The sequence below is a fragment of the Pelecanus crispus genome, chromosome 3 (assembly GCF_030463565.1).
Source record: "Pelecanus crispus isolate bPelCri1 chromosome 3, bPelCri1.pri, whole genome shotgun sequence".
Taxonomy (NCBI): Eukaryota; Metazoa; Chordata; class Aves; order Pelecaniformes; family Pelecanidae; genus Pelecanus; species Pelecanus crispus.
In genome coordinates, this window is record NC_134645.1 from 111099469 (window position 1) to 111126039 (window position 26571).

General features: G+C 40.1%; 1 protein-coding gene across 1 annotated transcript in view; it reads left to right on the plus strand.

Annotated features, from left to right (window-relative positions):
• The window catches only part of SNTG2 (syntrophin gamma 2), a 324178-nt gene that overhangs the window by 189979 nt on the left and 107628 nt on the right, over window positions 1-26571 (plus strand). Inside the window, exons 7-8 of the mRNA XM_075707925.1 lie at window positions 15404-15491; window positions 23969-24060. Of these exons, the coding sequence (XP_075564040.1) occupies window positions 15404-15491; window positions 23969-24060 (180 nt within the window). The remainder of the gene's footprint in view (window positions 1-15403; window positions 15492-23968; window positions 24061-26571) is intronic.

Here is a 26571-nt window from a genome sequence, read left to right on the forward strand (position 1 = left end):
TTTATACGTTGCATCCCTTCCTTGATGGCCTGAGGCGTCATGGGCCCACCGAGCTATAAATAATTCACCCTTATGTTGCCAGTCCAAATCCACCTGAGCCACTTCAATCTTAGCAGCCTGATCTACTTGCTGGTTGTTTTGATGTTCTTCAGTGGCCCGACTCTTAGGTACATGAGCATCTACATGACGAACTTTTACAACCAGGTTCTCTACCCGGGCAGCAATATCTTGCCACAATGCGGCAGCCCAGATTGGTTTGCCTCTGCGCTGCCAGTTGCTCTGCTTCCATTGCTGCAGCCACCCCCACAGGGCATTTGCCACCATCCATGAGTCAGTATAGAGATAAAGGACTGGCCACTTTTCTCTTTCAGCAATATCTAAAGCCAGCTGGATGGCTTTCACCTCTGCAAACTGACTCGACTCCCCTTCTCCTTCAGCAGTTTCTGCGACTTGTCGTATAGGACTCCATACAGCAGCTTTCCACCTCCGATGCTTTCCCACGAGACGACAGGACCCATCAGTGAACAGGGCATATTGCTTTTCATTTTCTGGCAATTTATTATACAGTGGGGCCTCTTCAGCACGTGTCACCTCCTCCTCTGGTGATATTCTAATGTTTTTTCCTTCTGGCCAGTCCATGATCACTTCCAGGATTCCTGGGCGACTGGGGTTTCCTATTCGAGCCTGTTGTGTGATCAATGCAACCCACTTACTCCATGTAGCATCAGTTGCATGATGTGTAGAGGGGACCCTCCCTTTGAACATCCAGCCCAACACCGGCAGTCGGGGTGCCAGCAGGAGCTGTGCTTCAGTACCAACCACTTCTGAAGCAGCTCGAACCCCTTCATATGCTGCCAGTATCTCTTTCTCAGTTGGAGTGTAGCGGGCTTCGGATCCTCTGTATCCCCGACTCCAAAACCCTAGGGGTCGACCTCGAGTCTCCCCTGGTGCTTTCTGCCAGAGGCTCCAGGTAGGGCCATTCTCCCCGGCTGCGGTGTAGAGCACATTTTTAATATCCTGCCCTGCCCGGACTGGCCCAAGGGCTACTGCATGAACTATCTCACGTTTAATTTGTTCAAAGGCTTGTTGTTGCTCAGGGCCCCATTTGAATTCGTTCTTCTTCCGGGTCACTTGATAGAGAGGGCTTACGATCTGGCTGTAATTTGGAATATGCATTCTCCAAGACCCCACAACGCCTAAGAAAGCTTGTGTTTCCTTTTTGCTAGTTGGTGGGGACATAGCTGTTATTTTGTTGATCACATCCATTGGGATCTGACGACGTCCATCTTGCCATTTTATTCCTAAAAACTGGATCTCCTGTGCAGGCCCCTTGACCTTACTCTGTTTTATGGCAAAACCAGCCTTCAGAAGGATTTGGACTATTTTCTTTCCCTTCTCAAAAACTTCTTCTGCTGTATTGCCCCACACAATGATGTCATCAATGTACTGCAGATGTTCTGGAGCTTCACCCTGTTCCAGTGCTGTCTGGATCAGTCCATGGCAAATGGTGGGGCTGTGCTTCCACCCCTGGGGCAGTCGTTTCCAGGTGTACTGAACACCCCTCCAGGTAAAAGCAAACTGGGGTCTGCACTCTGCTGCCAAAGGGATGGAGAAAAATGCATTAGCAATATCAATTGTGGCATACCACTTAGCTGCCTTTGACTCCAGTTCATATTGAAGTTCTAGCATGTCTGGCACGGCAGCACTCAGCGGCGGTGTAACTTCGTTCAGGCCACGATAGTCCACTGTTAGTCTCCACTCCCCATTAGACTTTCGCACTGGCCATATGGGACTGTTAAAGGGTGAGCGAGTCTTGCTGATCACTCCCTGGCTCTCCAGTCGACGAATCAGGTTATGGATGGGAATCAGGGAGTCTCGGTTGGTGCGATATTGCCGCCTGTGCACAGTTGTGGTAGCAATCGGCACCTGTTGTTCCTCAACCTTCAGCAACCCTACAATCGAAGGGTCCTCTGAGAGACCGGGCAAGGTGGACAACTGTTTAATTTCCTCTGTCTCCAAAGCAGCTATACCAAAAGCCCACCGGTACCCTTTTGGGTCCTTGAAATACCCTCTCCTGAGGTAGTCTATGCCAAGGATGCACGGAGCGTCTGGGCCAGTCACAATGGGGTGCTTTTGCCACTCATTCCCAGTTAGGCTCACTTCAGCTTCCAGTACAGTTAGCTGTTGGGATCCCCCTGTCACTCCAGAAATACAAATGGGTTCTGCCCCTCTATAGTTTGATGGCATTAGCGTGCACTGTGCACCAGTGTCCACTAGAGCCTTATACTCCTGTGGGTCTGACGTTCCAGGCCATCGAATCCACACAGTCCAGTAAACCCGGTTGTCCCTTTCCTCCACCTGGCTGGAGGCAGGGCCCCTCTAACACTGGTCACAGTATTCGTTGTTCACTTCCTGTAAATGTGAATCAAAAGTTCCCTGATCAAGGTCGGAAGTAAAATTAGCCCTCTTACTCTGTCTCGGGAACTGCTCACTGGAAACTGGAGCTGCAATTTTCCTGGGAGAACCGCCTTTTCTAATAGTTTTTCCTTGCAATTCACGCACCCGTGCCTCCAAGGTTGAGGTGGGTTTTCCATCCCACTTTCTCATGTCCTCTCCATAATCACGCAGGTAAAACCACAGGGTGCCCCGTGGTGTGTATCCTCTATATCCTCTCTCTTGAGCATAGGGACGTTGACTCCTAATGGCTGAGACACTGGTCCGTGCAGGTGGGGAGTAGGACAGATCCTCTCTGAGTTGTTGGAACTCTTGGCATATTTTTTCAGACAGTTTTTCCACAACCGAGACACAGGCCCGTAGGGAGGAAGAGAGCTTTTCTTCGTAGTCCCGGAGTTGTCTAGCCACTTCATCCACCGTTGGTGCCTTGTCGTCTTTCCAGGCTAGTATTGCCAACGAGTTGGAATACGATGCTGGTGCGCTCCGTACCACCTTCCGCCACATGGATTGTGTGCACCTGACTTCATCTGGGTCTTTGGTTAACCGCTCATCATTCAGGTCACTGTAAATCACCTCCAGCACGCCTAATTCCCTCAGGTACTGGATACCTTTCTCTACGGTGGTCCATTTGCTTGGGCGGTATAAAACATCCTCCTTGAAGGGATACCTTTCCTTCACGCTTGACAGAAGTCGCCTCCAGAGGCTGAGCGGTTTTGCCCCTTTTCCAATTGCTTTGTCAATGCCCCCTTCCCTGGAAAGGGATCCCAGCTGCTTGGCTTCCCTACCCTCTAAATCCAGGCTACTGGCCCCGTTATCCCAGCATCGGAGCAGCCAGGTGATGATGTGCTCGCCTGGATGACGACCAAAATCTTTTCGCATATCTCGCAGCTCACTCAGGGATAGGGATCGGGTGGTCACCATCTCATTTATGGGTTCTTCCTCCTCTGGTTCTCGTGATGGCCCTGGTTCATCTTCATCCCTTACTAAACGAACTGATTTCCTCGTGTATTTTTTCTTCTGTATAGGGGCAACTGATACCGGCGCAGGTTGGTTCTCTGGTTTAGCCGCAGTGTCTGTCACTGGGGTTTGAGTAGCCGCAGTGCTCATGGCTGTGACTGGAGTAGCCACAGTGCCTGGGGCAGGGGTTTGAGTAGCTGCAAGGCCTGTAGTGGGGGTTGGAGTAGCCGCAGGGCCTGTAGTGGGGGTTTGAGTAGCCACAGTGCTTGTTGTTTTGTCATCAGATCCAGAGACCTTCTCTTTCTTTTGAGGGTACTGATTAGCGTTGACCACGGCTCGATAGGCATGGGCCAGTCCCCAGCATGTTGCAATGATTTGTGTCTCTCTGGAGCTACCAGGGTGACAACATACTTCTTCCAAATACTTTACTAATTCTTCAGGATTCTGCACTTGTTCAGGGGTGAAGTTCCAAAACACTGGAGGTCCCCACTGCCCTAGGTACTTGCGCATACGTTCCCACACACCCTGCCACTCATAACTATCCAGCCTTGGGGTAGATCTCTGGATGGTATTTTTAAACTGCTTACTGACCTTTATCAAAATGGAAACAACATTCCCAAGAATTATCAATAGAAGTATCTTAACTGCCCAGGGGTGTTCAAGATACAGGAAAGTTGTTGTAATGAAGGAGGAAACATCATAGAAGAAAGCAGCAAAGGTGCCATTCTGTATTTCCTCCACAACAAGCCTCTCAGAGTAAGAAGTATAATTGCTAACTCTCTCTATGAGGTAGTACCCGAAGTACAGTAGTGACTTCTGTATGAAACCCAAATACCAAAGAATGCTCAAGGTCAGGGCTTTGATAAGGAGCCTCCCAAGCAAAAGATCATGAATCACTGCAGAGCATAGCACACTACACAAACTGACAGCAAGCTTTAACGCGTGCTGCAAAAAAAAGAACATGGTGCAGATCAGAAGAACTAATATCGTGACCGGCAACTGTTAACAGACTCCTTAATACACTCTGATTAATCTGTTGTTATCTCGAGCCCCACGTTGGGCGCCAAAAAGGACTGTCGTGGTTTAGCCCCAGCCAGCAACTAAGCACCACGCAGCCGCTCGCTCACTCCCCCTACCCCGATGGGATGGGGGAGAGAATTGGAGGAGTAAGAGTGAGAAACACTCCTGGGCTGAGATAAGAACAGTTTAATAATTGAAATAAAGTAAAATAGTAATGCTAATAGTAACAGTATAATAATGATAATAATAATAATGATACACGAAGCAAGTGATGCACAATGCAATTGCTCACCACCCGCCGACCGATACCCAGACAGTTCCCGAGCAGCGATCGCCCCTCCCCGGCCAACCCCCCCAGTTTATATACTGAGCATGACGTCATATGGTATGGAATAGCCCTTTGGTCAGTTTGGATCAACTATTCTGGCTGTGCCCCCTCCCAGTTTCTTGTGCGCCTGGCAGAGCATGGGAAGCTGAAAAAGTCCTTGACTAGCATAAGCAGTACTCAGCAACAACTAAAAACATCAGCCTGTTATCAACATTCTTCTCCTACTAAATCCAAAACACAGCACTATGCCTGCTGTTAGGAAGAAAATTAACTCTATCCCAGCCGAAACCAGGACAAAATGTTTGTATTTCTACAGATTCTGATTCCCCTGAAACATACATGTTTCCAATCATGCTCAGTCAGATATGTGTATGTGTATTTGAACTGGAAGTGGCATATTGATACTATAGTATGTGTTGCTGACATACCATATATGTCACTAATGATTTAATAAAGTTTCGATCTAAGAATTGTATGTTTGTTTTCTGGTAATTTGGCCATTTCTGTCTGTTGTGATTTTTTGATACCCAAGACAATTCATTCTTTTTAAAAGTAATGTGTAACAGTAGATGAGCAATAAAACATACTGCTTATTCTAAAATTATTAGTTCTGTGGCTTTAAACTCTTTTCAATTATAGCATATTGATAACTGACGTGAATTTCCAGAGAAGTCCCTGTAATGTTCTAATATTCTTTGAATTTTTTGAAGAATGGCAAAGTCACTTTCTCAGGGATGGGTCTTCATGCTTCAGGTAATAGTTAGCCTTAAGCAAATTTATTTAAACTTCCGTTCTTCAGGCAACAGCTGTTTTGGCTCAGAATGTATTCTCCAATGCACAAAATGTATCATATCTTTCATATCCCAGATATTTGTGTAAGCATTGTTTTGAAGTGAAACACAGTCTAAAGTAATTTGTTAGAAAAAATAGTGTACAAAATAATGAAAAAAACTTTTAAATAATTTCCTTTTTTGTCTATGGTAGTGTTAGGTTAATGGTTGGACTGGATGATCTTAAAGGTCTTTTCCAACCTAAACGATTCTATGATTCTATAATTCCTGGTAATTATATCATGCAGGAGCAGTGTTATTTGTTTAAATTAATAACGAAGCTTTGTGGTTAAAAACATCTTTTACTGTATTACTAGGTAGAAATAAGAGAAAAGTGCTAATTGAGTGAACTAAGAGAAAGTGCAGTTTAATTTAAATCTGTGAAAATTCCCATAAGCTGCATTTTCTTGATAAGTAGGTAATGGGGAGGGGACGTTTTTAAAGTAATAAGTAGGACTTGGTTTCTGAGAGAATATTATGTTTTGTTTTTTAATTGGAAGATGCAGATTCTCTACGGTTTCAGTGCCCAGTCTGGGACATACATACCAATTGCTGTTACATATCCACCATGATAGGGACTTCTCAGATACTCACACAGCCAAAGGGACTGATTGGCAAGATGTGAATGGTAGCAAATCCATGTGAATATAATAGGAGGAAAAAAAAAAATCAAGCACAAGGAGAAATGGGAAAAGCACCAGTACCTCTTCTACCTTACTTTTGTGTGTGTTTTGTCTCCAGTTAATAGCTTTTCTGCATTTGAATGTATATCTGATTCTTTGACAAACAAAAAACTTCATGGCTTCTCTTAGTGTATAGTGCAGTTGTATTATGCTTGGTAATATACCTATAGCCATAGAGGGAGTTGTGCCTTATGAGCTGTGGTGAAAGCTTGCTGTGAACCCCAGTTCCTGCTGAAGCACAAGAATGTCATGAGAAGGCTCCTAGATTATAGCGAGGAGCGGAGCAGCAGTATGATTTGGGTGCAGAGCTCATGGTGTCCTGGAAATCTGTTCATCACAGTCTAAATGTTTCACCTACTCACTGACATCTGTCACAGTAATATATCTGACAAAATACACATGCAGCCCAAGTGAAGAATTGCTGCCTGCCTACCCAAGATCTTCCTTTTCTGTCTTCCTGTAGTTTCTTTTGAAGTATAAAATCTCTATATTTTATTCAATGAAATTGATCACTTCAGCAAGATTATCCAATCTCTTCTCCCTCTGATCAGTAATTGCATAGCAAGCCCAGTTCAGTGGTATGCAAGTGCTGTTTTTAACTACGACCATTGCATGGGACTCTTAATTTAATAATCTGTATTACTCACTCATAATAATATAACACATATATTTATCAGCCTATTGAAAAACATTCCCAGTAAGGGCCGTCTTTCCCTTTCTAACTATAACCTTGCAGTTAACTTTCCTGTGTCTGCAGTCATGCCATCCTTCTGAGTGTAATTTATTTCACTTTGGAAGTGATCATTAATAGCATCCTTGGTAAATTCAACATTATTCTCTGTATTTTTCTGGGTAATTAGAAAATTTTGAAGTGTCCATACATGTTTGATGCTGGTGAGCTCTGTCTTTTTTTTGTCGCTTGAGGGCTTTACATTTCAGTAGAGGGATGAATACACCACTTTTATCTATGGGTGGTATCAGTAACAGTGCAGTACTGTGTCTTTATCATTGGTATGTTGTAGCAGTGACAGCATTCTGGACAGAAACTAATTAATAAAAATATTTTTTTTACCTCATTACTTTGCTCCCATGCTTTGTCTCATGTTTTTAAATGTAGTTCATTAAAATAGAGACCATATTATATATTTGCAAATGACAGGTAAAATAAAATTTCTCAAAATGATAGTAATATAAGCATTCATCTAATAATCAGATAAAAATTGTAGAATAAACAACAGAGGTAAGAGACCAGTAATGAATCAGTCATGACAGTGATTACCTACTTTATAGCTTTTCTTATGTGTATCTGTATGTTTGGTCATGTGCATATATTCTGCAGGCTACTGATGGCTTTCTGAAATTGTTAATTACCATATTCTAAGGCTCAGTTTGCAGAAAAGAAAGAGAAGTTGATCCACTTATAAAGACAGATTACCGAACATGACAGTAAGGATCTGTCACAAAACTAATGCCCTGAATCTTTCACGTCATAATAGGAAGAGGCCAGAGTGAAATAGAAGTATGTTGTTCTTTTAAATAGATTCTCTTCTTTAAATATATATATGTGTGGATTATCTTCCAGTAGCCATATAGAAATCTAATAATTTAAGCTAATTATTCATCATAATCTGTGGAAATAAAACCACAAGATGCTACTAACGTGTATGACATGGACAGATTTTCAAAAAAGGGGTGGGTTGACTCATTAGCAATATTATACGAAGTTGTATAACTCATTCTGTGATTTGCTCAATGACTATGAAAGCTACAAATCTCTTCAGGCACAAACACAAATGTCAAAGGATAGTACTGGTAAAGTAAAGAAGTATAAAGAAAAGTTATTTGAGTTATGGTATATAATTATGCAGGATATCTATGATAGATTTCTGTAAAAATAATTTTAGTTCTAATTATAGGATAAAATACCTAAGTGAAAATGGAAGGACTCTAAGAGTGTTGCAAGTCATTGCAGAATTAATAAATTGACTGGCATTTTCCAAGCATATTTGTATAAATTGTTCGGACACAAATGCTTGTTTTGGAGTAGCCAATTAAGCATTAAAGAAGAGAGAGTGCTCATTGAATACTGCAGAGCTAAGGAAGATAATCAGAAGTATTTATTGGAAACCACTTCATAACTGACCAATGGAAATGAGACAAGTGCCAAGAAATCATTATTTCTTGAACTAACTTAATTCTGCTTCATGCTTTTCCAATACCATTTGCAATCCAATTTTAATTGTATGAACTTTTTTTTAAAGCCACTTCGCTTCCGCTGTCATTTTAAACACTGCTTGTGCTGTGAGGTCTCTGTTTTTCATGCACCTTCCTTGCCTACTCATAGACATAAAAGCACAATATCAGATTTTTCAGTTCTACTCATATGGGTTGAGCTGAAACTGCCAAGTTTCCAAAAAAACTTCCAAACATGCTTTAGTCTAGGAGGCATTTTAAATACTATAGTTCCTTTTTCATTCTGAGGGTTTAAGAATTTTTTAAAAGCTTTTAGTTCTCTAGATTTCATTGGGTTTTTTACTATTATATGTTATGATCTTATTATCTTCAGATGTTTTACTAGAACTTCTTGGTTGTTTGCCTGCTGCGTTACAGGCTTGTACATAATCTTCCACCCAGGTACTTGTCAAGCCCAAGACTTGCACATCATGTGAATTTCAAGTGGTTTATTTGTGAAATGTGTGTACTTCAAGGCCAGACATTCACCAGGAGATTCACTTCCTTCAGAATTTTTGCTTCAGACTTTTAGTCTGAGTTAGGTGTTTAATCTTAAATTTTCATCTATAGATGTGAGATAGGATTCATTTCATCTAACTTCAGATGTTTGAAGGGTAAGGTTATCATCTAGACTCTCCTTATTTAGAGATAGACACCTAGGGGTGATGATTTCTTTTTATCCTAAGATCTTTACTGATTCCTAGAAAAAATATTGACAACTACTTTAGAGTTGAATCTTTTAAATGGCCAAAGTTAAACAATGGGACTTCTGGTCTTGGACTAGATCTTAGCTAAAGGGCCATATGGGGGAATTCATTCATCAAAGACATGCTCCTTTTCAATTTTAATTGCTGTTACAGTTCTGATCTATAATAAGATAGAACCTGATTCGAAGAGCCAAAACCCTGTCTAAATCTCTGAGCAGTGTGAATATTAATGATCAGGTATGTTTGAAGGTTTAGAGCAAGCCACAGTAAAGGCAAGGCACCAGAATTTAAAAAGAATGCATATCAGCTATGAATTGTGCCATTGACTTACCTGCCTGCCTGAGTTAGTGTATAGGATTTCCCTAAAATGGGTGTTGACAGTAAAAATGAAGCAACAAAGGTTATCTGGTTTTCTTAAAATACGAGTCATATTTTTCTCTGCATGCTCTGGACTGTGGTTAGCTAAGTGAGATCTAGAAACTTCTATTTATATTTTTAACATTCTCTCCGATCTATTCATGAGAAATGCATGTGAAAAAGAGAAGCATAATAAGCCCTCACTTGATGAATGCACTTAGAGATATGCAAAATCTGCAAATTAGAGCCAGCATGAAAAACAAGCATTTCCTTTGATGCCCTTTCCTCCTTCATACATATGATCACACAAGTAAGTGCATACACACACAGAGTTAGCTGCAGTAAATGTACTTAATCAACTATTTAAAAAAACAATCAAACAAACCAACCCACTTTCACAATTCTCCTTTTATATTAACACTACAGTAAGGCAACAGTGCAACAGTGAATGTTACTCTAAAGCTACTGGATTTGTCTTTTTGGACTTACTGGACTTGTGCAAAAGCTTCAGCACCACAGAGCAGTGCATTATTTAGTGACCTTCTGTACTGTTAATACCTTCTTGTGAGCACTGAAATTGATTTTTTTTTCGTTAGTATGTGTGTGGTTCAATACTACCACCTCTTCAGACACTGCCTAAGAATATGAAATAGCTCTAGAAGAGTATGATACAGTATGTTTTAAGGTATCACTGCTTGACAATTTTAAACCAAAGCATTAATATTAGAGTTCTTTCCTTTTCAAAACATCATTTGAATTAAAAATCAAATCTCATGCTCTGCAGCAGTTTTTAATCCTCTGTTTTGTTGTTTCATACAGTTTTTGGCTTGAAAGTATCTTCGTAATATTTGACTAAGATCTTCCAAAAGTACATTAGGCAGTATGTCTGTCATGCTGTCTCCTCTCATCTCTTGACAAATATAAATGTTTGTGTGTGAACATTCTTTGCTTAATTAAGAGGAAACATAGTTCTTATGCTGTGTTTGAAAGGCTTTTTCAAAATGTTTATATCTGTTAGGAAGTTAAAATTCTTCCTTGTTGTTCCAAAGTCAAAGAATTGAAGTGGTTCACATTTGTGGCTTTTCTAAAAAGCCAATTGTAAATAAGAAAGTGAGTTCTCAGTATTAATTTTATTTGGTTTATATTTCTCCCAATTACATATTTCAGTACAGCATTGTGACTATATCTTAAATTTGTTGGGTTTGAAATTATCTATTGGAATTCACACAATACTGATGCTGTTACACCGATTGTAAGCTAAAGTCAGCGTTACTAATATATTTACCACAATGACAAGTAAAATGGCATCACAAGATACAGCAGCATTCGGTGACAGGATCTTGTATTTTTTGCCAACTCTGACCTCCTCCTACCCTGTTACTGACTTTCTGACATTTTTTCTTTGGAAGGGAATACATTGGGTGTCCTTTTCCTACCATATCACCTTTTTGGCATTGCTGCACCCAGGCTGGATTCACTGAACCTAGACTATGTGGATAGCATTGCTGCACTTCTTTTTTTTTTTTTTTTTTTCTTTTTTTTTGTAAAACTGTCTTGAACTTAGCCAGCAGCCAAATGCCCGCCCAGCTGCTCTCTTACTCCTCCTCCTCAACAGGAGAAGGGGAGAAAACAGGATTAAAAAGCTGGTGGGTCAAGATACAGGCAGGGAGATCACTCACCAATTACCATCATGGGCAAAACAGACTCGACTTGGGGAAAATTAATTCATTCTATTGCCAATTAAAATAGATTTGGGTGGTGAGAAAGAGACAAAAAAGTTGAACCGGCAGCTTCCCCCCACTCCTTTGCCAAAACTCAACTTCACTCCTTCATTCCCGACTCCTCTACCTCCTGCCCTCCCGGCCCACCCTGCCCTGAGCTGTGCCCTGCACTGGGCCCGTTGGAGCCGGCTGGAACCGGCTGGAACCGGCTGGAACCGGCTGTGTCCGGCACGGGGCAGCCCCGGCCTCCCCTCACGGCGGCCGCCCTGCAGCCCCTCACTAACAAACCGGGGCACCCGCACCCCGTACACGGAACGCGCGTTACCCTCCTAATTTCAGATCAGGGCATTTGTTACCCCCTGGATGCTACAGATGTCAGTGCGGCTGCCTGCAGGGTATTTACTTGTTGAATTTTTTGCAGCCAGACGTACTTGGCCTGAGCTTGGAGTTTTTTTCAGGGATCAGGCCAAATGGGCACTTCTGGGACCAAATCAACTTTCATGTAGGTGTCAGGATTTTAAATGACTTATTATTTTTTTTAATTATAATAATACTGCCTGATTATGTGCAAGATTACAAAGTGAAGCACATCTGCTCTTTCAAGTGCTTACGTGTAATTTTGTAATTAACTACTTTTTTCTCAAAGAGAATAAAGTAATTAATTATTGCTAACTCTATATATACACTCTTAGAAAATACTTCCAATTAAGCTTTGTTGGTCAATTATTCCCGAATTCAGTGGTTCTGTCAGTACAAATGTGGCAAAAAAATTATTTACTGTCTTTTATAAACATTTTGGATCACACTTAAAAGCATTTGGTGTAGTTGTGAAAGCTCCGTTGCAATGTAGTGTAGCATAAACAGTGCGAAGTCACTGGGTGGTGTGCCTGGGCTGGAAGGAGAACATCAATTCATTTCAAGGCCCAATGCAGATATTAATGAAGTTTGGGAAGAAAAATTCATCAACTGGAGACTGAAAAGTGTCTGCAGTCTAATTTAAACGTATACAAGGATGTGCTGACAGTTTCATTTATTTTTATCATTTTTTTCATTTCTAGATCAGTTAGTATAGAGATACACATGTATATAAAAAGCATACAAATTTTTGTACGTATGTCTGAACTATGTTTTCACATCTGCTCCAATATGACTGTTATAAGAGTCTGTTTCAGCTTTTGAACAAAGCAAGCATAACCTGTGTGTGTGTGTGCATATATATATATGTGTATATATATGTAGCTCAGCTATATATGGCAGAATGATAGTGAAGGTCTATAAAAAGTGGGTTTTTTTAGCTCCATTCAACTCATCATAGATGTATTCCAAAACAGAACTATATTCAGGAATATTGATTTTGAATCTTGCTGGTGCATCCAAGTGTTATGTGATGATAGATCTATATAAATACCCTAATGTTAAATCATTACTTTGGAGGAAATTTTATGTGAGTTAATATAGGTTTCATGAGTTTCTGAGCATTTTCTGCAAAGTAGCTGGTCTAAATCCACAAAACAAATATTCTATTTTAATGTTCTCATTCGATTCTAGTTAAATTCAGTTTAATTAAATTTAAACTATTGAGCTTTACCTCACTTAAAGATAATCTAGAACTTACGATTAAAGATAATGTAGAAATACAGAATCTTTAAATCAGGTGCAAAATTTAAAACAAAGCATCCAGTTACTGCAGAATTTCAGAAGTATTTAAGAATAATCTACTAGCTGAATCTTGACTAAAAGTTTTATATATGTGTGTATATATATTAGTCTATTTTAATATATATAAAATAGGCCTTTATATAGATCAAATAGACTGTTATATATGTCATATATATTTTATATGTATAATAGTCTGCAGATAAAGGTGCAGGTAAAGGGAAGAACTATCTTTGTAACAGTAGGGTAGGAGTAGCAGAGGTACCAATCATCTTCAGTCCTTTGTAAGTAAGAAATAATGTCTCAAATGTTGCAGGAAATAAGGGGCAGAGGATTTCAGGAGACATAGTTGTTCTTATACATTAGAACTCAAGACACATCAGTTTGCTTTGCTGTCCTGACACACTCTTGTATGACCTTAAAGAAGCATTCTAATTTTGCTGTGCTTTAGTTCCTGGTTATTCCTACTGTGATCATCCTGAGAGGGTTTAGTCAGAAATTGATGATTATAACAGTTTTTTCCACAATGTTTTTTTCCACAATGAGATCTCAGGTTCTCTTATAGTCAATTGTCCACAAAATCTTTGACTTGAGTAGAACACCTCATATCAGAGTACTGGGGGTGAGTAGGTAGCACTAGCTGCTGTATTTTTTGTAGTAAATCGTTTAAATGTGGATTGAGCCTGGGAAAAAAAAGTAAAAATGCTTGAATAGAGAACAAGAATAGCAGAGAAATGGAGCCCTGGGGAAGGGAGGATTCTGTCCATCAGGAAGGAAGAACTTGAAAGAAAATGCAGGTCCTTTCTGGGAAACTTGCTTAAGCTGCCAGGCACTTTTTTTTTTTTTTTTTTAAATCTCTTTCTCTTATGCATCCCCTACCCCTTTGCTTCTGGACCTGTATTCCTCAAGCTCTCTAATCTGATCAGACTGCCTGTTATGTGCTTTCTCTGACCTTACTGAGCTCTTGCTTCTCCCCTGCAGAGCTGGATTTCCTAACTTAATGAGGGCAAAACATTATCATTCCCTCCCAGGGACTGATCTGTGGTCACTAGTGCTACTGCAGGTTGTTTGTTAGCAATGGAAGTCATTGTTTGATGGACTGAAAGATGGGTGGGGAAGATGGAGGCAGACACTGTAACTCTTTATTAAATACATGTATTTTACAGGTACAGCAAACAGTAAGCTTTCAGCAGCAGTACTTTATATGGGTGATTCATATGCCTGCTTACTTAATCAACCAGATCAGAACATGTCCCTGTCCAGACAATGTTTTCTTCAGTGTTAGTGTTGGCGGTTTTATGGTCAGTTCTCTTGCTTGCTTTTTTCCAGAATATTTTTATAGCCTACAATTCTTAGCCTGTGTGACTGCTTACTTGATTTCTTCACATGTCCTAGGTTTTCATATCCATCAGGCATAAGCTTGATGTTTTCATGTAGATGAATACATCAGTCACTGGTGGAAGCATTATTTCAGGTGCATAAGAGGAAGAGTTACAATGTTTGAGGTATTCCTGCATCTCATGATGTTGGCCAATGTGGCATTGTGCTAGAATAGTGGCCTGAAGCAACACGAGCACCAGCTTCCTCCAAGTACATCATTAGACCAGTAAATACATCCGTAGGAGTGAGTTTGCTGCAGTTAGTTACTTTTCTGCTTGATACATACATGCTCTGGTTATGCTCAGATTAGAGGCCACAGCTGTTAGCATCCGTTTCTGACGGACCCTGAGTGCAGGCCACATACAAACCAAATACAATACCTATTTCGTAAGTGTCGTGGATATGAAACTGGGAAATGCCTCTGCCCTGTAATAGGAATCGAGTTCCATCAAAGATGTTATTTGAAGTTCTGCATTTAAAAAAGCTCCTTACACAGTAGGATGCTATGCTATGCCTTTAATTAACTTCTGATGTTTTAATACATGTGTCTATACACATAAGTGTGTGTATATGTGTTCCCTTGTGGTTAGATACAGATAATGAAGATAGTCACAAAAATCAAAACTATATTTGAAACAAAGAAATGTGCTTAATGTATCACCTAAATTAATCAAACCAAATACTTAAGATCTAGATATGTATAATGTATTAATATATATTTATGTGTCTGTTTATGTGCACACACACAATTAATGTATTATATCTACATAGAGACATATTTCCCTACTACCCTATGCCAGTTTTATAAAATTAATTTGTTTGTAGAAGTTGTGTTCAGCTGGTATATAAAATCAGGTTGCCCACCAAGTTACTTATTCAGGTAACTCCATTGGTTTTGCCTACTCTTATCCGCTGTTGGTGTGGATTAACCCTCAAGATATTCTTCATTCCCAGTCAGAAATGTTCATAGTGAGTTTCGTATGGATCAACAGAAATGTTGATTTCATTGTTAAGTAATGTGCTTTCCATGACTGGTGGTTCTTTGGTTTAAAGTAGTTGTTATTTGTCACACTGACAGGTACACCTACTGCGAAATGCTGGCGATGAAGTTACCATCACTGTTCAGTACCTCAGGGAAGCTCCATCATTTTTAAAGCTCCCATTAGGTAAGAGGAAATTAATGGATAGGACTAATTTGTTTTCCTCTTTGCAGTATTCTCATAATAAGATGACAGTGACAGAAATAGGAGTTCAATACTTCAGTGTTTTACAGGAAGAAATAGAAAATTGTGTGTGTACTTTATTGTTTAACATATAAGAATCTAATGCATACTGCATGACTGCTTCTGTATAGTTTATTCAAAATAAAACTGAAAACCTCATTAAAATGCAGTACAATCATGGGTGATATCTGATAGTTTTTCTGTAGAAGCTTTGCCTGAATACAATGAAATAGTGTTTACAAACATTTGAATCATACTCACACTGAAAGGTATTTTCAGGACACTTACCAAACAAATTGATAACATTAATTGTGCATATTTCATAAATTACTTTGATATTTTGATCATTTTTGTCAGAGAGTAGAATTACAATGTGACAACTGAGTAGTTTAAGAGTAGCGATAGTAAATTGTTTATGAACAATGCAGATGAGGGAAATTTTTGGTTCTTCTGCTTAGCAAATATAAGATACAAATTTAAGATACTCACTTGAAATCCATGTTGCAAGTAGAAAAGTGTACATAGCATATCAGCTAACTTAATCAGACCAAATAATTTTGCAGCAGTTTATCTTACATATGATTCTCTTTCCAAATTAAGCAAAACAGATTTAAAATGTGTCTCATTTTGGGGATTTAGGTAAGTTGGCTCAATTATGTACTTGTTTTTTCTTGATTTCAGCAGAATCATAGGTCTCATAGGTCTAGCTCTTGTTGTTAGAAGAGTGTCTGTTGTTTCATCTAGATTCTTACACCTATTAAAACCAAACTTGACAGGCCTCTACTATACATTTCGTGCTAAAACCATTATTTCAGTTCTTACTGCGTATCATTTCCATTTGAAAATGGAATCTAAATTCGAAGAAATCTTGGAGATCTTTGTCTGGTCAGTGTTCCTTATAATGAAACTTCAGCTTGTCTAATCCTAGGTCATCAGACAACTGTAGACTAATATGTATAATGCCTTGGATAACTGTGTCCAAGCTTAGATATGACTTTGGCAAGCTAGCAGGGTCTTACCAGTACTTTCTGTGTTGTAGATCATATTCATTTGTGGTTATGACAATCCTACTAGCAGTTTTGTCTCATCTTGTTGACTGACATCACATACATACTTGGACTCCATCATTTGTGGTTGGTTAACCTTGGCTAAGACGCAAACTCCCACCCAGCCGCTCTCTCACTCCCCCTCCTCTAACAGAAAATATGAGGAAAATAGAATGAAAAAGCTCTTGGGTCAAGATAGAGACAGGGAGATCACTTATTAATTACGGTCATGGGTAAAATAGACTCAACTTGGGGAAATTTAATTAAATGTATTGCATATTAAAATAGATTCAGGCAGTGAGAAACAAAGACAAACAAATTGAAACACCACCTTCCCCTCCCCCCTTTTCCCAGGCTCAGCTTCATTCCTGACTCTGTACCTCCCCTGCAAATGGTGCAGGGGGATGGCAAATGAGGGGTTGGGATCAGTACACAGTGTTCCTCTCTGCCTTCTTCCTTTTCACACTTTTACCCTGCTCCAATGTGGGTCCTTCCCACCAGCTGCAGTCCTTTACAAACTGCTTTAGCATGACCCTTTCCATGGGCTGAAGTTCTTCAGGAAAAATCTGCTCCAGCATGTGTCCCTCACAGGCTGCAGCTTCCTTCAGGGCACATCAACCTGCTGCAGCATGGGGTCCTCCATAGGCTGCAGGGAAACACCTGCTTTGCCGCGGTCTCTCCATGGACTGCAGGGGAATCTCTGCTCTGATGCCTGGAGCACCTACTCCCTCTCCTTCTTCACTGACCTTGAGGCTCGTATGATTTTTTCTCACACTTTTATCCTCACTTCTCTCTGCTGTTCAGCATTTTTCCCTTTCTTAAATAGTTTCCCAGAGGTGCTACCAGCTTGGCTGAGGAGCTCAGCTGTGCCTTGCAGTGGGTCCATTGGAGCTGGCTGGAACCAGCTGTGTCCAGCACAGGGAAGCCCCTGACCATCTCCCACCCTTGAGCCATGCCACCTCCCAAAACCTTGCCACTTACACCCAGTAGCACACTCTATGTGAGACAGCTGCCACCTTCACAAGGAGTTCATGCAGGTCCAGGAATATTGGTGCCCTCTTGGTACACCATGGGAGAGAAGAGAAACGCAGCTGACTCCTGCGTTGCCTTTCTCACTAGGAGGCACTTCAGCCATTCCTGTCTGAGAAGCTGAGATCATGGCACTGCTTCCATAAAGTGCTGTTTCTGGAAAGAGAAAGCAGTGATTAACAGGGAGACCAGAACATCTTCTATCTCCGTGTGTCCAGAGGTGCGCGCAAAACTTGTGTAGGTAAATAGCCTCCATGAATACCTGAACCAGGAACTTCCACCTTGCAAAAACCTCCATTCTCTTTCAAAGGGCCTGTTTCATGGACTATGGCCAGGTAGCACCATTTGGAGTCTGCCCCTGATTACTGTTGTTCAAAGAAAACCTGTTTGGAATAGATGACTGCCGTTTTAGATAAGCTATCACAGACTATCAACAAGCACAACAGAGAAGCAATGCTTCTTAAATGAAAGAGACATATTGGGTACAAACTGCTCATTTTGGGCAGCTTATTAAACTTGCCTCCTTTACACAGAGCATGAGGAAATCTTTGGCAAGCATTATACTACCCTGCCCAGTCCTATGTATGATCCCATGCCTTCAGTCCTACAGTACATGCTCAGCAAAATAACTTGCTAAGTATGATCAGACAGCTGAGGAACTTCAGAAATGACCCTTCTGAACTGAACCTGCACCTCAGCACAGAGGTCACCTGCTTGTCTCCAGGATGTTCTGTGCAGCCATCCAATACAGGCTGAAACCAAGCTCAATGAGTGAGATGATCTTTGGTAAGTGACTTGACATACTCATTCTTGTCGTGAGGAAATAAGCAAATAAAGTGTAGAAAATTATGGAAAATAGGTCCAGTTTAGGGTCATACACTGAAGTTAAGGAGAATAGCAGTGGTGGGACAAAGCACCCCATTTCAAGAAGAGCTTTTCACAAGCCCATGGACAAAAGGGAATTCCAGTCATGAAGCATCAATGACACATATAACAAGCTAAGTAGCAATTCTACTATGCAATAAAGGACTTCCCAACTCACACTGCAGGCTAGATTTAAGTGCACACATGCATAAATCTGAAGTATCTTGGCCTTTCCTAGCACCCCAGAAGACTCAAACACATGGTCCCCTACCTTCAAGCATTCAGTCAGACCAGCTGCTATGCTGGCAGTTTTAGTACTATGGTGTGTTCACTTTGAATGCAACCATACTGTTTCTTCCTATTAACAGTATTATTACTATTTCTTATAAGTACATCATCAGGAGTAGGTAGCATCTGCCTCCTCTGTTTCCTTCTCATACCTCTTCCTTCCCTACACTATCCCATGCCATGGCTCGCAAAAGCACAGTATGTCACAACAGGGAAATATCTGCTTACAGTTCTCCCCACTTTTTTCTGCTTGCGTCACTCTTTCATGGATTGTGAATGACAAATACAGGATTTGGCATGGGTTTAGATATGGATACTGACTAACTGGCACTTAAGGATGAGACAAGGACTGCTTGTTTCTCTGTGTGGAGGAGGCCGTGACTCAGGGTGGTATGCCAGTATTGACCATTGTCTCTTTCACAGCTGCCTGGGACTCTTGGCCCTTACTAGACTATTATGAGACTGTCCATAATAGTAATTTAAATTATGCCAGCAAATATTTTCTGCCACAGGAATTTGATCAGCAATTTTACAAAATATTGCAGAATGCTTTTGCATAGGGCACATACTTCCTTCTCAAAAAAAAAGGCCTGGATTAGAAGTTAGCATGGGCCAGAAGGGTCATTAACTGTCTGCTTCATTGGGTTGTCTGGCTCCATGGCTAGGATGATTCCTCATCCCATGGCCTGTGGTTTGCTCTCAGGTCACTATCAGCTAAAGAGAGGATAGATTTCTGTTTCTGGAAACCAAAGGAAGGAATTTTGCGTTTTTGGAGCTGGATCAGGAAGTTATTAGTGGCTATGAGGGTTATTTGTTAGCCTGTTACAGAATAATTATGGCATCAGCTCTTGGGTATTGTCATGAAGGATTCTCTGGAGCTCATTACCCAGCCGAGACTTGAGCAGAGCTTGTAGGACCCTTTTAGATAAGATTCACTGCTGTTGGGAAGACTCTTCAGGACATTTTATGCTAAAACAGGCTCTCTTCAGAATTTTTCTTTTTGATAGTTATACCAAATTATCAGAATATTCTGAAGTTGCAAGCTTGCAGTGTAATTAAAAATCACTAGGAGTGTTTCCTTTGATTTTAATTTTGTGGTTGTTCTGGAATGGGCTTTTTGTATATTGGAGCTTGTCTATGACATAATTAACAAGTTAGATAAAAGATATTTTATTTATATACAAGAGGTCTCCAGTATCATTCAGCAATGTTGATCATAAGACAAATTGATGTAAAGGATAAAGTCTTGCTGACTACTTGCTGTACATTGATCTGCTGTCCTGCATTTTGGGGATTTTGTTTGTTATTTAGAGATTCAATGTAGTTCACTGATGGAAATAAACAACCACCTGTTGATGGGACTCTACCAGAACTTTAATGGAGACCCTTCTAGGTCTAGAAAACTATTGTAGTATTGTACTACTGAACTTAGTCCAGCTGGATATGCCGCAATGTGTATGGAATTCAGAAAATAATGTAAAGTTGAATTATTGAAGCAAACTTTCATGATAGGAAAGAAAGTGAGAAAAAAAGAAAGAAAGAAAATGGTAAGGGAGACTTAAGGGGAAAAAAAAAAAAGGTCAGTTCTCTTGCTTGCTTTTTTCCAGAATATTTTTATAGCCTACAATTCTTAGCCTGTGTGACTGCTTACTTGATTTCTTCACATGTCCTAGGTTTTCATATCCATCAGGCATAAGCTTGATGTTTTCATGTAGATGAATACATCAGTCACTGGTGGAAGCATTATTTCAGGTGCATAAGAGGAAGAGTTACAATGTTTGAGGTATTCCTGCATCTCATGATGTTGGCCAATGTGGCATTGTGCTAGAATAGTGGCCTGAAGCAACACGAGCACCAGCTTCCTCCAAGTACATCATTAGACCAGTAAATACATCCGTAGGAGTGAGTTTGCTGCAGTTAGTTACTTTTCTGCTTGATACATACATGCTCTGGTTATGCTCAGATTAGAGGCCACAGCTGTTAGCATCCGTTTCTGATGGACCCTGAGTGCAGGCCACATACAAACCAAATACAATACCTATTTCGTAAGTGTTGTGGATATGAAACTGGGAAATGCCTCTGCCCTGTAATAGGAATCGAGTTCCATCAAACTCGAGGGAGGGTAGGATGGCCGTGCAGAGGGACCTGGACAGGCTGGATCGATGGGCTGAGGCCAACTGTATGAGGTTCAACAAGGCCAAGTGCCGGGTCCTGCACTTGGGTCACAACAACCCCATGCAGCGCTACAGGCTTGGGGAAGAGTGGCTGGAAAGCTGCCTGGCGGAAAAGGACCTGGGGGTGTTGGTCGACAGCCAGCTGAACATGAGCCAGCAGTGTACCCAGGTGGCCAAGAAGACCAACAGCATCCTAGCTTGTATCAGGACTAGTGTGGCCAGCAGGAGCAGGGAGGTGATTGTGCCCCTGTACTGGGCACTGGTGAGGCCGCACCTGGAATACTGCGTCCCGTTTTGGGCCCCTCACTACAAGAAAGACATTGAGGTGCTGGAGCGTGTTCAGAGAAGGGCAACAAGGCTGGTGAAGGGTCTGGAGGACAGGCCTTATGAGGAGCGGCTGAGGGAACTGGCGTTGTTTAGCTTAGAGAAGAGGAGGCTGAGGGGAGACCTTATCCCTCTCTACAACTACCTGAAAGGAGGTTGTAGCGAGGTGGGTGTTGGTCTCTTCTCCCAAGTAGTTAGCAATAGGACAAGAGGAAATGGGCTCAAGCTGCGCCAGGGGAGGTTTAGGCTGGAAATTAGGAGAAATTTCTTTACGGAAAGGGTGGTCAAGCATTGGAACAGGCTGTCCAGAGAGGTGGTGGAGTCCCCATCCCTGGAAGTGTTTGAAAAACGGGTAGATGTGGCACTTGGGGACATAGTTTAGTCTAGTCTACCCTTAATTGGCTTAGAGTAGACTTGGTAGTGTAGGTTAATGGTTGGACTGGATGATCTTAAAGGTCTTTTCCAACCTAAACGATTCTATGATTCTATGAGTTCTATGGTTCTATTTTACATAAACACTTTGTTTTGATAGTCTTTCTCAAACTAATGGTCCAGAGTTTGGACTGGTACCTAACACTTGATTTGGAGTCTCATCTACTTGGGCAAGGGCTACAGTAGCAGATAGTACAAGATCCACTTTGTGTTAGTGTATTTTGTATCATGTATATCATGTGTGTGTACATACTGTGTTTTTTGTTCTAAGAACAGGGAGGAAAGACTGCCTGGTTGCTCTAGGGCTGCCATGTGGTGAGGCAAACAGAGCTTCTTGGAGAGACAAGAGCACTACACCTTCCATGAAAGCAGTTGAGCACATACAGTGGGAGCTTCTAAAATGCTGAACAAGGCCATGAAGGAGTAGTGCATGAGTGGGTGAGGCAGAATAGGCAGGGAGCAGGCTAATAGACTTGTGACCTTACTTACAATCAAGTAGTGGAGGTGGCATAGCCTGAGAGAGGCTGAATAGTTTGTTGTGACTCAGAAAACCAAAGAAAGCTGCTGAACTGAAAAGCAAATCTGCAGGGATACTGTGGGAGGAGGGAAATTTGTTCCTTAACCTTTTATTCTTAGCTTTCCCATGCAATGGATGTCAATTTTTTCTACTTAAAAAAAAATAAATTATTCTAATGTATTTTGTATTATGGTAAAACCTGGATTTAGAGATTTGAAAATACCTAAATTCATGTCTTCTGATGTGCTCAGACTGCTGAAGTGGTGGGATGATTCCACTTTAAGAATGTGATTGACTCATGGACCTGTCATAGTTGTCTACTGCCAGAGACAGTGGGATTCCCCAACAGGCAGACTCTTCAGTGGATTATTTAATTTTTTATTTCAACTTTTTTATTTCATTATTTTTATTAAAAAAACTTAGAAATTATCTTCTGTTCCAGCAAGTCACTGTGGTCATCTATGAGTCTGAACACAGAATTTTGTGGTCTACTGTATGTATATAGTAGCTACAAAACGTTGCAGCTAGCTACTGAAGTCAGTGCTTGGGTTAGACCCGTACAAGGAAAGCTTAACAGTTCCTTCTGCTGACATCATTCAACGCTGTACAGAAATGACTCCAAATGAAAACATGCTGAAACTTCAGAATTCAGGGTATAATTCTGAGACCTCAGCACTGAACTGACAGAGATTTGTTATGGAGAAAATGAGCTTTTGTTGAACAAAGTTCCATTTTGCTAAGTCTTCCAGATATGTGGAATAGATACATACAAAAATATATGACTCATAATGACTTTTTGACTTTTGTGATGTTAGACTTGACAGACCTATTAATGTGAAATGATTTACAGGCAATTTCAGGTGACTTCTTCAGATGGAAAAATGAGTTTTCAGTGATTATGAATATAATGCTGTGAAATTGATTTTATGTTCTTCACTGATAATGCCAAGTGCTGTCTGACAGTAATTGTATATTATTGGTGCTATATGTTAACATTTTACATTTAAGCAAAAATTACACACTGATGTGACTTTGTGCTATTTCCGTTGTGGTATATTACAAAAGTGTTAAGCTTTCCTGGAGTCACTTTAACTACTAAAGCAGGATCATGATGCATAACTACTAAAGAAACAGATATCTTGAAGAATATAACTGTGTAATTTTAACATATTAACATAGTATCAACATTGCACGATAACTGTTTGCTTTTCATTTCTCTGTTTGAGAAGGTGCATCATTCTTGAAAATAATTGGCATTTTAAGAAAAAGATATATCCATTAATAAAGTGTATGTATGTGTACAGTTAGTACTTGCCTGAGAGTTTCTTATTATCTTTGTTTATAAATACAGTCCATGGTTATACTCTAAGGTGAGACTTTCAACACTCAATAGGAAATTTATTCATTAAATTTACAGCATTTGTGTAACTGAATTTCTTAGTTGGTTTTCAATATCTCACTGTCAGTGAAAAAAGGCTTAAACCTGCAGACAGTTAGGCATACAAGTAGTTCCCATGAGCACAGCCTCTATAAAATGACATCTAGCTACCTTTTTTCTTTCTAAACATAAAGCATAGCATATGGACATTTTATTGGCTGTCATTCTAAAATGCAAGTAGTACTTCTGGCTTGGTTTGGTGATTTATATTAAAAATTCTTCCTGTGTTTTACAGCTTGAATAGACATTGCCTGATATATACATATATTTTTAACATAAGAAATTGTTTTTCATTATCTGATTTCCAGGTTCTCCTGGACCATCCAGTGATCACAGCAGTGGGGCTTCATCACCTCTCTTTGACAGTGGCTTACATTTAAATGGAAACTCAACTAACACTGTAAGCAAATGAATAATAAAAACATGGTGTAAGCTATGTGAGTTCTTTTCCCATTCTGAGCTTCAAAATGCTAGTGTAGGACTGTAAGACTACCCTAATTTTTTTATTGCTGTTGTTTGTTTGCTTGTTTGTTTGTTTATTTGATTGATTGATTTTTAAGTGCCTATACTGTAAAATTCTGTACTTACAAAGTAGACAACATGGGGCCCTGGGCTGCTAGGTTCTTACTCTGAGGCAACTGAGAAGCTTGTAGGAGTGAGCACAGTAAGATTTAATCATCATTTAGGCATGAATTCATGTAAACTTTTGTCATGCTTTGTTGAATTGTAGTATTGTACTACTGAACTTAGTCCAGCTGGAGATGCTGCAATGTGTATGGAATTCAGAAAATAATGTAAAGTTGAATTATTGAAGCAAACTTTCATGATAGGAAAGAAAGTGAGAAAAAAAGAAAGAAAGAAAATGGTAAGGGAGACTTAAGGGAAAAAAAAAAAAAGGTCTGTTTCTTTAATCCAGAGGATATTCAGTTCTTTTTTATGCGGTGAACAGCTATGATTGAATTGCAGCATTGGGGGGGGGGGAATTCCTTTCTCCAGGAAAAATACTAGTCACCAAAGCCAAAGAAGGTAGGATGTCTTGGTGTCAATGTTGCTCTTTTAAAAATGAAGATTGAAGTTGTAAATTCTAGGTGTTCAAGGACATGGGCCTTCTTGCTCAAAACTTGTTTAGCTCCTAACAAATTGCAGCTGTAGCCTTTCAGTTGGATATTAAATTTTACAGAAGGAATGCCCAGTGAATGGAGTGAAGGCTTCTCCTCTCCTCTGTTTTTCCTTTTCTTTCCTACTCAGCCAAAGATGTCAGTGTCTGCTGCTTACTGTACTTCTCCCAAGCTTTGCACTTTTTTGAGCGCTGTCTCTCTAAACTAATCCTTAAGGCTTGTTTTCATCTGATAAAAAAAAAAAAAAAGATAACATAAATATATACATATGATAAATAAATAAATAGAAAAAATAGAAATATGGTTTTCTGCGCTGATAAATGTACCTTAGTGTTTGGGGTCCAAACTGAGCATAGATACAGAAGGTTTTGTGTTTCTTTGTTTTTAATGATCCAGATAATTATTACCTTTATTTACTTTGTATTGTTGTCTTACTAAAGAACGCCAGTCTGTCTTCAGGGTCCAGCATTCTGCAATGCCTGTCTACCAGGTACTCTGCAGACAAAGTCCTTTCTGAAAGAGCTTGTATTAGAAGAGGGCTATGGTCAGATGATTGCCTGTGATTGCATTAGCATGTTTTAGTAAATTAATGCCTATTAAGTGCTAGAATGAGTGTGCCATAACAACTTTCAATAATCATTATGACTGTCCTGTGGGAATTGCACACTTTGTATTCTACACATTATAAAAACATAAATACACGGCTGGAGTTTTGTAGACTTATAACAGAGTAATTTAAAATTAGTTTCCAATGTAGCACACAAAAGACTGTGCATAAGCTTGAAATATAAGTGGAAAAACAGAAAGTAAAAAAAGGGGAATACTAAAGTACTAGCTTGTTTTTACACAGCACTTAATTTTGCTGAAGCTTGACATAAAGTCACATGAGGAGTTATGTATGCACCAGACACTATGACCTAGAAGTGAAATAAAGCAAAACAATCTACCTTATATCTAGGCTAGTTAAAAAGGCATGATCTCCCTTCATAGGAAACAAAATGAAAAATTGCCAGGTTCTTATTGTGAAATACAAAAGCAAGGTTCCAAGTGTTCTGAGCAGGAATGACTGGCTTTTGAGATGGTCCCCTGGAGATGTGTGGTCAAACTTTTCTCAAATTAAGCTGTGAGTGTAACTGAGCTGCGATCAGATCCTCAAAAGTGGTTATAAATGTGCTTCAACTACCAGCTAGTGAGTGCTTCTACTTTTTTAATTAGATATTTTCATTTTTACGGTAAAGGAAGAGCAGAACTGACATTTCCTAGAATGGTATTGCCCAGTAAGGCTAAGGTATTTAAATCCCTTTTTTAATGTCACCTTGGTAGGGGAGATCTGACTCACTTTGAATATTGCATCTTGTAAGTTTATGTTGCATTTTTATGTACCTTCCTAACCACAGCCAGATCCATGCCATATTAGACAATGCACGTATATTTGAGTGGAAATGCTGCTCCAAAAAGCACACAATGTAAAGGAAAGGACAGGAATGAGAGGTAAGGAATTACTGTTATGCCAGTTTTACGAGCTGTCATTCAGCATGCCTGTTCTGAGAAACAACAATATAGAGAGACTTGAGCTAATGCTGTATTCAGGCTGTAACATTCACATGACACAATAGAATATGTTGGGGTAATACTATCTTATATCATATAGACAGTAGTTTAGCCATGTTAACATCAAGCTGCTTCTCCCTAATATGATTATACCATTTTTAGTTCCGGTGCTAGCTCACCTATGTTAGATATGCCTTTATCACCTCTGCTGTGAAGCATCTGTTATATGTGATGTGATATCA